This window comes from Notechis scutatus, chromosome 3 (assembly GCF_049901735.1).
Source record: "Notechis scutatus isolate UNSWTSFEM ecotype Mainland chromosome 3, rNotScu1.2, whole genome shotgun sequence".
Taxonomy (NCBI): domain Eukaryota; kingdom Metazoa; phylum Chordata; class Lepidosauria; order Squamata; family Elapidae; genus Notechis; species Notechis scutatus.
The window spans coordinates 146,882,188-146,894,511 of NC_142011.1; the positions used below are offsets into that span (position 1 = coordinate 146,882,188).

A 12,324-nucleotide genomic window follows, 5' to 3' on the forward strand; every position below is an offset into this window, starting at 1 on the left:
ACTCATGGAAAAAAATACCTTGTGTTAATTATGTCCAATTTTTTCCATAACATAACTCTTTATAGAGGAGGCTTTGTACTGCCACCTAGTGATCTGTTTTTCATGACATAATGGCCAAGCAGTCGAATAAACAGTGAAAGATCCAACTGTGAACAGGGGACTTCAGTAAATTGATTGCTGCAAACTACCAATGAAGTACAGGAGCTGTATTTCAGAACTGAAACCACAAATTTCCATTCTTTGAGATTGCGAGATAATATTTCACAGCATCGTTATTGATAGTTTTAATCACTAAGTTACTGACTCCACTTACTCTGGATTTCCCTCCTCCCCAAACTATAAACAGTTAATTTAAATTACACAAAGAAGTTAATGAGTAGCTTAAAATCTATTTTTTCTTCTGCACTATTCAAAATGTTTATGCTTACAATCTAAATTTATGACGTAGAAGAACTGATTGTAAATATATTGCAATTTATGGTGCGTTGTGAGCTGCTAAGTTGTAGGACAAAATTATCTTCAGTTTAGAAGCTGTATCCACGATGCACCATAAATTGTCTTTATATGCAGATGATACACTGAGTTTATATGTACAAAGTAACTGAAAAGAGTGAAGAGTTTTTTGGGTTACAATCTGATCTCCTGAAAGACCAGCACAAATAAATACTGTACATTGGGGACATACAGACTTCCAAAGATTAAGGCTATCCAGGCAGGAAAAAACAACAACCCACAGTGTAATTTGAAAACCTTATGGCAATGCCCCTCTGTATTTTTCGGAAGGTTTATCCTTCCTACAACAGCCACAGACTCTTAGTTACCCCTTGAAAATTATGCTTTCTCCAATAGACGGTGGATAAAAATGAATGATGAGCCTGCTTGTCTCATTCATTATGAAGATAAAGCTGCTGCTTAAGTTATTACAGCTTACACTTATATAGAATAATATATGCTTACCCAGCAGTGTAAATTCATAATGTGGCGTGTATGATAATTCTCTGGCTGAGTTCTTATAGTAAATCATCATGTAGTTTATTTGGTTTGGCTAAGTCAAATGGGTGAATCTTGGAGTTAGGGTTTTTAATAACCCAGTTGTAATTTATTTTCTAACCATTGCTAAACAAACCATGCCTTAGCACAATATAGAAACCAGGTCATAGATTGTTATGTTCATTCAAAGAATTGTATGTTAATGCTTTTGTTGGCAGCAGTTATCATGCTTGGATCAATTGTAGCAGCTATAAATGAATATGTTGAAGACTCAGGGCAAATTGGACATACTAAGGTACCTTCTTACAACAACCCTGAGAGCTGATTATGCTCAAAGGTATCATCCCAACCACCCTCCTGAATATTACTAGTACATCTTATACAGCAGATAAAACAGACGTGTGTTGATTCATGTGAGATATTGCCTTAACCTTTCCAAATTAGCATTGAACTAAATGTAACATACATACATGCATACATGCACACACATACATATTTAAAAACTGTTAGTTTACTTCTTAATTACAAAGCAGTATGATAGATAAGTTCTTTGGAAGCAGAAGAATAGTAAGGGAAAGAATGTGTTGAGTAATTTCTTATCTGTTTATCCTTTAATTCCCTTTCCTAGTAATTTTGCTATGTTGTAATGTTTCAGGTAAGATGCAGTAATAATAGCTGATTCCGCATATCAACTGAACTCAGATTGTATTAATTCCCATTGTTCATTTGTAACACATTCTTTCCCTAATTTATGTTTTAATCTTGTTAAATGAATATATTTTTGGGCTTATGCTAGTCTTGACAATAATAAAGATTTCATTTGATTTGATATACTCTGTTAGGCTGCAGAAAAATACAGATTACACATTATATGATATGTGAACCCAATCATTGTGGCATAAACATAGTGTATGGTTTAGCAAATGTGTAAATGACCCCACAGCACAGCAGTGTCTTCAATTAATGATGAGTACAATGGGTCAATCTACTTCAAAGCATAATTTTCTAGAATTCTAGAACTAGCCAGGACTGGAGAAAAATAATGAGGCTGAAATTAAACCTTACACACTTATGTTAAGAGTGCTAGGATGTATTAATTACTAACTATTATTATGTTCAGTTATACTTCCATTTATTGAATAATGCTCGTGAAAGGAGCAGTACATAAAGAAAATATATGCCTGGATTTAGGTGTTGGATATGTTCACAGTGAAATTACTGATATATATGTAATATAAGAAATTTAGTAGTTGATTTGCATCTTTGTAGGCTTTTTATTCCAGTGGGCTTAGTAAGCACTTAGGCAGAATTCCTAAATGCACTTTCCTAGAAATTAATATCATTTACACAAATGGGATTTTAATGTAAATGGATTTAGGACCGGGTACTTAGAAAGCAATGGTGCCAGTAAAATTACTGTCATTTTGTATTACTGGAATATTTCTAGTATATTTATCCAGAGCAGAATCAATGCTTCTGGTGGGGGAAATGCCTTTACGGCATCTACCCATTTCCCCATCTGCTGTGGAGTTTCATGGCAACTGATTGAACCAGTGGTGGGATTCAAATATTTTTACTACCGTTTCTGTGGGCATGACTTTGTGGGTGTGGCAGGGGAAGAATACTGTAAAATCGCCAGTCAGAGGTGGTATTTGCCAGTTCTCCGAACTACTCAAAATTTTTGCTACCGGTTCTCTAGAACTGGTCAGAACCTGCTGAATACCATCTCTGGATTGAACCCCTTGTACATGCGTGTGTTTTGACACACATAGAAATGGGATGGAGCGTGGATTGCATTGCCGTAACCTTTATCTGAACATTTTGACACATCTTCCCCAGATGGATGCTCTGAATCCCATCTTTTCAGTTTGTTTTTAGGCCCCAGGATTTAAAAGTTTAAAAACAATCAAATCAGGTAGAAATTTCATATCTGGTAGCAACAACAAAAGTAACAGTGAAAGAAAATAATTATTGAAGTTAAAACCAGTCTAAAAACAAAGATGACATGAATATGTTTGTTATAATTGTCCTACAGGTGGGTACATTAGAGACAGTGATCAGACTCTGTCGATACACATCTTTTAGCTTTTTGAGCTTAAAGTTAGATTTATTTAGATCTAGAAATAAGATTTAGAAAGCCATTCTTTAGAAAATGGATAACTTCAGTTGGTATCTTATGCATTCATTATAACATTTTTAAAGCATATGCAAGAAACATGACAGACATATTTAGGAAAATATCCAGTCTAATTGTAATTAATAGTGCATTTTAATTGTTTTTAATATTACTTTTTAAATTAAAGAGTGTTTATTCCAGCTATAAACTTATTTCATATATCATATTGTGCCTCAAGTTAAGAGCTCATAGCATTTAATATCTGAAACTATATTTAAGGCTAGCTAACCTGAACCAATCCTGAATTAGTAGCACTTTATCTGTTTATTCTCATAAACAAATGACTTGATTAGAGATTGATTTAATGACTTTGATACAAATTTAATAGTTGAATACAATTTTACTGATTGCGTGATTAAGGTCTTCAAATGTGGATACATCCTGGGATTCCCTTGATTATAATCCTATACTTTATTATAATTTTATAAAAATATGATTACTTTTATGAGATTGAACAGATAGCTCAAATTAGTTTTGTAAGACAGTAACAATTCTATTTAACATACATTAATTTCTTAGGTGCAGTTGATTAGGAGCAGAATATAGGTCTTCTATTAAATAAGATCCCTGTACATCCAGTTCATAATTATTTCTATTGATAGTCGGTAGGCCTCTTGGGTGGGGGCGATGGGTTTGAGAAAGGAGTTTTTAGACATGTGATACTACTGTCAGGTGCTGCCAATCTCTTACAATGCTTCCCTTCAGACAATGTGTTGCTGTTTTATATTCAGAAAAAAAGTTTGGTAAAATGAAAAATCAACATTTCTGTAAATTATTTTCTGCCTGTTTTGTGACTTGTGAGCAATTTCTGCCATCTCAACACTGTGGCTCCATGGATTGATATGTTTGATTAAACTGGCATAAATAGCAGTTGGAATCCTTATTAGCAGTGTGAAGTTAACATTATTGGCAGCCTATACTAACTTTTGGTGGGCTTTCCAGTCATTACCTACCTATAATGGTTTTATAATAAAGTAGTCCCAAAGTGGAATAGGCCCAAAGATGAGTGCAGGGCTGTCAAACTCCCAGCCCGTGGGCCGGATGCATCACATGCTGGCCATGTCCACGCCTGGTTTAGCGAAGCGAAAAAAAGTCCCGATATGTCATGTGATGCCGCTGTGACGTGAGTTTGACACCCCTGCACTAATGGAACAAACATATGGAAAAAGCAGCATTTATTGCCTTTTCTGTTTCTCTTTATAAATACTTTACTTAGGATGAGAAGAAAGGGAGGGAGAGATTTTTCATCAGTCCAGCAATTGGAGGGAGTTGGACAAGCACACCTAACTTTCAGCTGCTGTGATGCCACCTAATTCAGGTGGGTTCTGACTATAGAGCAGTGATCCCCAACCTTTTTTATGCCGCAGCCCGGTACCGGCATCAGCTGGGCGCCGCCATCTTTTTTTGACGAAAAGTGCTTCCGGTGACCTCACTGGAAGCACTTTTTCATCAAAAAGATGAGCGGCGCTAGCGCTCCGGTGAGCTTTTTCGGTAGAAATGGCTTTCTACCAGGAAAAGCTCACCGAAGCGCCGCCATCTTTTTGATGAAAAGTGCTTCCGGTGAGCTTTCTACCCGGAAAAGCTCACCGGAAGCACTTTTTATCAAAAAGATGGCGGCGCCCAGCAACCAGCGGCCCGGTAAGACTTGTTTCGCGGACCGGTACCGGTCCGCGGACCGGCGGTTGGGGACCCCTGCTATAGAGGACCAAACCATTATAAAGAGATGGGCAGGTTTTCCTCTTTCAGATATCCCATTCTACTCCAGTTTATTTTATCTATTATTAGACTTTCCGAGGCAACCCTAGATGGCTTACAATCACAACTTTACAGTTTAGCTAGAGTTATGGCTGCCAGATTCTGTCTATGGTAGTTTATTGTGGAAAGTCAGGTGTGCTGTTGCCTCTTTGTCTTTTGGTCACAATTTTTCATTCTTTTGAAGAATGAAAAATTGTGATCAAAAGATGACTCTGGGTGTCTTTTGATCACAATACCACCCAGAGTCATTTTTGTGTGTGCTGGGTGGCCATACACAGTATATATGATAAATAAATGGTAATATGTTACATATATCTTTTACTAAGCATCAACCAACGTTTATGGTAAAGGGTTTTTATTTTAGATCAGGGGTCTCCAACCTTGGCAACTTTAAGCCTGGCGGACTTCAACTTTGCTTTGTGGCCTTCAACTTTGCTTTGCTGGCTGGAGAATTCTGGGAGTTGAAGTCCGCCAGGCTTAAAGTTGCCAAGGTTGGAGACCCCTGCTTTAGATACACACCTACATACACGTGTTGAAGGATCAGTGTCATCTTGTCGTTTTTTAGATTAAAGCCTTCAAGGACTACTGTCAGTCGCTGTCAATACTAATAGGTGAAAGGGATAATGGTCTTTCAGCACATAATTCATCACACACATTGATTTAATGGCTACTGCTTAAGCCTGTTTGATTCACATGGAATTAATGTAGACCAGGGGGAGCGAACAGGGGAAGTGGAATGTTAAGATGTAACATACTTGAACAGCAGTGAGAAACTCAGGGAAGTATATGATACTAACTGCATTATTTGCCCTGTAAACTAATCTTTGTTCTGTTTACAAGTCTGCTGGATCAGACCTTTCCCTGGGGTTTTTTCTTTCTTTTTTTTTTTTTTGGCCTTCCTTCCGCAAGATGATGATGGCGGAGGGAGCAAAAGTGACAGAAGGGATTACTCTCCATAATGTAATTTGTGAAATACAAGACTGCCCCTTGTTCAACCCAAACCATCTCTAGCCCTTCTGGAGGGCGGGGTGGAGAGAATGGGTGGGTTTAAGAGCTTCAGCTGATGGACAGGATTTATCAGTCAGACCAGGAGGAACTACATTTGAAGAACCATCCTGCCAAGAAGCAGGTAGAGGTCTCTTACGCCATCAAGGCCGGTTTGTAGATTTAATTAGATATATACTACGAGTCCAAAAATCTTTTAATTGGGGTGGGGTGGGGTGGGGTAATCCATGCCCTGCTCGCATGGATTTTCAGGGGAAATAATGTAAGAGAAATACTGCCCAAGCAGGGTGAAGGTTACTCATTGTATTGGCGGCGAACGGGTCCGTTGCTTCCTCAGGTCTCAGAAGAAGGAGATGAAACAAAAGCACGTGTCATTTTTTTGTTTGTTTTTGTTTTGGCGAGGTAAGGCAAAGCAGCCACTTTTACTTCTAGGCAGATGCTGAAGCTCCCAGCACAGAGGGGCCTCCTTTCTCCATCCCCCTCCACCCCACCCCTTCCTGGAGTCGAGTTTCGCACAGGCGCGCGGCTGCTCTCTCTCTCTCTCTCTCTCTCTTTACACGCTCAGTCACTCTCCTCGTACTCGGTCCGTCTCTCGCGTGTTGTGTCTCTCTCTCGCGCGCGCGCGCGCACGCAGACACCCACCAATACACACGCAGGGAAGTAGGAGGAGAGAACGCAAAACGTAAAAAAAAAAAAAGAGTAGGGAGTGCGGGGTGGGTGGGAGAGAAATCTCAGTTGCACTTCTGGCCCTTTTAAAAAGTTTGTGTAAATTGGAATGAGGTCAGATTTGGAGCTTCTCATTGCACACGGCGATTGGGTTCCAAGCCAATCGGAACCGAAGGGCGGGGTTTTGGCACGACGGAGCGTTGGATACAGCCTAGGATTGGCTTAGAAAAGAGCTGAGGAAGGATAAAGCCGCACGAGGCGGAATTGAGCGCCGCTCTGAGCTGCAGCAAGAGAAAGCGTGTGTAGTGGGGCGGGGGAAGAAAAAAAAAAAAGAAAGAGGCCAAGTCCGTAGTCCCGGTTTGTACATGTCTCTTTCCTTTTCGGGGGGCTGTGCATCTACAGGCGAGCAAAACGGGACTCTATACATTTTCTGCACCAGTCACTCTTTTTCCTATTGGGAAGGCATCCGGTTATTCATGCTACTCGGGTGCAGGAGCGGGGCTTTTTACCCCCAGCTAACTCCCTGGCAGCCGCTGAATAACCATAGAAAAAACTCTTGAATCCTCCAATTGCGAGTTCTTGGACGAAGATTTTTTTTAAAAATTATTGTTATTACCGGTTTCGCTTGGAGACGTGGGCATTTTTCGTTTTTTAGTAGGGTTTTTGTGTCTGTATCTTAAGGATTTTTTTTTAGTAGTGGGCGTGCTGCTTCTGCCGAGACACCGAGTACAGTATTAGGAGAGGGTGAAAGACAGGGGGGCAAAAAAAAGCCACCCACTTGTGAACGCCAGAGTGGGGGAAGAGGTGAGAGAGAGAAAAGTAGGATTGGCAGCTGTTTTGGGTTTTTTTTTTCCTTTTTTTTTTTTTAAAGCAAGGCACTCTTTTCACTTAGAGAGCCGGGAGTCTGCTCTCAAACTCGCAGTGCAAAGTTGCGGCGAGAGGCGTGCGCAAGTAGCTGGAGAGGCAAACGCGGTGTGGAGCTACAACTACTTCCCGGAGGGAGTCGTGCCTTAACTAACGGGGGAACCAAGCGCTGGCCAAAGGGGGCTTGGAGAGCTCCGAACTGAGCGGCAAAGTTGAGTGTCTTGTTTCCAGCGGGTGGCCAAGCTGAGCCCCACCGACTTCCCCGCAGCCGCTGCGGCGCGCGCCGAGCCCCCAAAATGGTGCAGCAGACGAACAACGCGGAGAACACGGAAGCCCTCCTGGCCGGTGAGAGCTCGGACTCCGGGGCCAGCATCGAGCTGGGCATCGCCTCTTCTCCCACTCCGGGCTCGACTGCTTCGACCGGGGGCAAAGCGGACGATCCGAGCTGGTGCAAAACGCCCAGCGGGCACATCAAGCGGCCCATGAACGCCTTCATGGTGTGGTCTCAGATCGAGCGGAGGAAGATCATGGAGCAGTCCCCGGACATGCACAACGCGGAGATCTCCAAGCGCCTGGGCAAGCGGTGGAAGCTGCTCAAGGACAGCGACAAGATCCCTTTCATCCGGGAGGCGGAGCGGCTGCGCCTCAAGCACATGGCGGACTATCCCGACTACAAGTACCGACCCAGGAAGAAGGTGAAATCGGGCACGAACTCTGGGAAGCCGGGTGAGAAGAGCGGGGGTGGAGGGAGTGGCGGTGGCGGCGGCAATCAGGGAGCAGCCGCCTCCGCTGCTGCTTCCAACTCTTCCAAGCTTGCCCAGAAAAAGGGCAGTGCCGCCAAACTCTCTCCCAGTGGCGCCGGCAAGCCGCATCCCAAACTCAGCCCGAGCGGAGGAGGAGGAGGCGGCGGCACAAAAGCTCCGTCCTCTTTTGCATCGGAACAGCCGGCTGCCCTCCTGCCCCCGGAGCACCATTCTCTCTACAAATCCCGCGCCGCCTCGCCGGGCTCCTCCTCGCCCTCCAGCAGCAGCAGCAGCAGCAGCAGCCACAGCAGCAGTCGGCATCTCCCCGAGAAGAAGGCCAAGCGGCTCTTTCTCTTCTCCCACTCGTCGCCCGGCGGCGCCGTTCCGGCCAGCCCGACCCTCAGCACTTCCACAGAAGCCAGCGACCCGTTGAGCCTGTACGACGAAGTAGCGGCCGTGAGCGGACGGCAGGACGGGGGCGAGCCCTCCGCTTCCCCCGTGGGCGACTGCTCCCCTTCGGACCACCGAAGCTACACCAGCCTGCGGGCGCCGTCGCCGACCCTTTCGACCTCGCACTCTTCGTCGGCTTCCTCCTCCGCCTCCTGCGCTTCCTCCTCCTCGGACGACGAGTTCGAAGACGACCTGTTGGACCTCAACCCCAGCCCGGGCTTCGACAGCATGGCGCTGGGCAGTCTGAGCTCCTCGGTCCTCGACAGGGATCTGGATTTTAACTTGGAGCCTGGCTCCGGCTCTCACTTTGAGTTCCCAGACTATTGTACCCCGGAGGTAAGTGAGATGATCTCGGGAGACTGGCTCGAATCCAGCATTTCCAACTTGGTATTTACGTACTGAGTTGAGGGGGGACCGAAGGATTAAGAGGAGAGAGCAAGCGGCGCGAGTGGGGGAAGGGAAGAGACGCGGACATGGCGCTCAACCCCCTCAGGCGCGCTTGCAAAACTGGAGAGCGAGCATTTCACCCACGGTTGAGGATGGTCCCAAATTCCCTCCCCCCACCGTTACTGACACTGACTTGAGTGGGGGGGGGGTGCGCGCGTGGTTTTTTTTCTTTAATGTGCTAACCCGGCGAAAGGGATCGACGCGTTCTTCACCGAGAAAGCTACCACAGAAATAACACGGGACTAAAATCGATCCCCCACCCCCTTTTTCGTCCACGTTTCATCCTCCTTTTGCAGCCGAAGTACGAGAGAAGCACGTTTCAGACTCTGGTGAGAATCTAGTGGCTTAAAACAGGAATGGCAACTTACAAGCAGGAGGGGGGTGGTGGAAATCTCGCACATCTTTTGCTGGTTGAATTGGAGGGAGGGAGATTCTGCGATGTGTATTAGATGTGTCCTTTGGGTTAGGAGCTGAATGCTGGTGCTCTAAAACAAATCTGCAGAGCTGCAGCCAATTTGCGTTTTTGGAAGGTTCTCTTTTTATACATCAAAAGGGATGGGGGGGAAAGAGGATGGCCCTGGGAACTGGACCGAGCCCTAAATGGAATGAAAAGGCAAGACAAGCATTTGTAAAGGGAACTGCAAATTCGGCTGAAAACATAAATAATAAAACCGAAAAGGATTTGCACGTATGTGGGAGAAGGTGGTGATTTTCTTTGCCACACATTACCTTATATTCATAGAAATCATATGTGGAATTTCAGCAACACATAACTTTTTTTAAAATGGAAACATTCTATAGAACATACCAACTGTAATAATGTGGTACACATTACAGGGGAAATTGAGGGCGATTGCTCTTTCTTGCAAAAATGTGTTTTTCTTACTCAGAATCGTGATGGTGTTGGATTATTTCTCTGGTGGGTTTTAATATAGCATGTTATCCTATCTTTTGGAGGGTTTTTTTGTAAGACTGTTGAACAGTTTAAAAAGAATAGTGTTAGAATAATATAAAAAGCAGATAGATGGCGCTATGTTTGATTCCTTCAAAAATTATCACCAGCTTTTTTTCACTCTTAACTCTTTAAAGGATTCAAACGCAACTCAAATCTGTGCTGGACTTCAAAAAAGAACACAGGACCAAATTTTTCCTCAGTGTGTGTGTGTGTATGTGTGTGTGTTCCTCTGTAGCTGTAAATGAAGACTTTTTTCACACCAGGATTCATTCTTGAAATGTTTTTTTTTCCTTTCTAAATGGAATTGGATGCCATTTTATAAGTGAAGTATTTATACTGGCCAAATGTTTTTACTTGTATTCCTTTGTCCTTTTTTTGATAGTTCTGTTTGTTACCCACACCATTTTTATGTCACCTTCACTGAAGGGCTAGAGTTTTAACTTTTAATTTTTATATTTAAATGTAGACTTTTGACACTTTTAAAAACAGAAGAGAAGATGAAAACGTTTGATTATTTTCTCAGTGTATTTTTGTAAAAAATATATAAGGGGTGTAAATTGCTGTTTTGGATTTCCTGATTATAAATAGGGCTGCTGGTTAATCTCTCACACAAAATCAGTCCCTACTTTCATCATGTTTACACTCCAATCTGCAGGCTTCTTAAAGAGACAGTATCTCTTGTATCTACCATTCAACTCTACTTGTGAGTTGACAGAGGGATTGAACTCTTAATTCACTGTAGGGCTAATTTCTAACAAATCTTCCCTCAAAATAAATGTTACATTGTACAGAGAAAACAATATTTTTCAGGAAAAGGGATCCTGTAGCTTTAACTTCAAAACCACATCTTTTGCACTTTTTGTAAGCAAAAACAAAGTAAATAAAAACCATGCCATTTAAATCACTGGACCTATCTAAATGCCGATTTGAGTTCGCAACACTATGTACTGCATTTTTCATTCTTGTATTTGACTATTTAATCCTTATACTTGTCGCTAAGTACAATTGTTTTAGTCTCTTATGGCATGATGATAGCATATGTATTCAGGTTTATAGCTGTTGTGTTTAAGATGAGAAAAAGTGAAAACATCTTTGTACATTTAAGTCTGTATAATAATAAGCAAAAAAGATTGTGTGTTTATGTATGTTAATATAACATGACAGGCATGAGGACATCTGCCTAATGAAGAGGTTCCGTTAAGGGTTTTTTAATCTTTGGTTTCCTTTTTAGTTCTTTGGTCATCCATCCTGTGCAATATGCTGTGTGGAATATCTTTGTCTAAGGATCTGCCCATAATAACAATGTTGGGTGGGGAGGGGAGGGGAGGGGAAAGCTGGCTAATAAAAGCCAAGTTCACTGCCTGTCAGATTGTCAATATTCTTTCTGTAAATAACCTTTTCCCCAAAGGAAATAAAATCAGCTGGAACTGAACCCTAAAACCCTGCTCCTATTGTCATTATTTTAGACTTTCTGGCTGTGTATTTTTGCCCTGTCAAATAATAGCTCTGCATATACGAGACCCATCACTGCAAAATGCTTTCAATACAGAAATGTGTCTCCCCTCCCCTTCCCGCCAGCTGAAGCTTCATCTCTTTGTGCATCCTTGGATGTGTTCTATGCTTGCATGCTTTCTAGGAATAGGCATGTATTAAGAAAATGTTAATAGCATTTTCAGGGAAAGGCCAAAAGACTAGAATGGGAGATGGACTTGTGCTCAGAGAAGGCCATTAGAAAGGAAATGCAGCTATAAGGAATGTGCTTTAAAAGGTGCTATTAACCATTTTGTCCTATCAATGTGACCTTGCAAGTGTGAAATTCCTGTCTTAACATCCCTTTAATTTTGATTAGGGTACTTCTAGGGTTTTCAAATGGATTTTATAGCTGATGAATTACATCAAGCTTATCTTCCATTCTTTGAGAAAAAAAAATATAATTTAAATGTTCTTAGCTTGATTCATTGCCAAAATAACAAACTTATTTCCCTTTTCTGGTATCCCGTAACCAATTGCGGAAGACCCTATAACAAAAACTGGGCAGAGAACTGGGAACAGAAATGCACACTGAACAGGATTTTTCTTGGTGCCAGTCTCTCTGCAAGGTGTCATCTGGCCCTTTTGTCTTTTATATAGCTCCTTTTCAAGCAGATGTGAAATGGGTCAGTAGGCGAACTGTTAAGTATTGTGGCAGCTTTGATGAAGCTTAGAATATGCACTGCAGACCGACTGGGGGTGGGGAAACAACTTCTTACATAGCCACAAAATCAGTCATCGAA

The 12,324-nt window shown here is 42.4% G+C and overlaps 1 protein-coding gene across 1 annotated transcript; it reads left to right on the plus strand.

The window, feature by feature from the left end:
- Positions 1 to 6,840: 6,840 nt before the first annotated feature.
- Positions 6,841 to 11,491, plus strand: SOX4 (SRY-box transcription factor 4). Its single transcript, XM_087961387.1, has one exon. It carries the CDS (start codon positions 7,753 to 7,755, stop codon positions 9,049 to 9,051), a length of 1,299 nt encoding a protein of 432 aa, XP_087817513.1. The 5' UTR covers positions 6,841 to 7,752; the 3' UTR covers positions 9,052 to 11,491.
- The last annotated feature ends 833 nt before the right edge of the window (positions 11,492 to 12,324 follow it).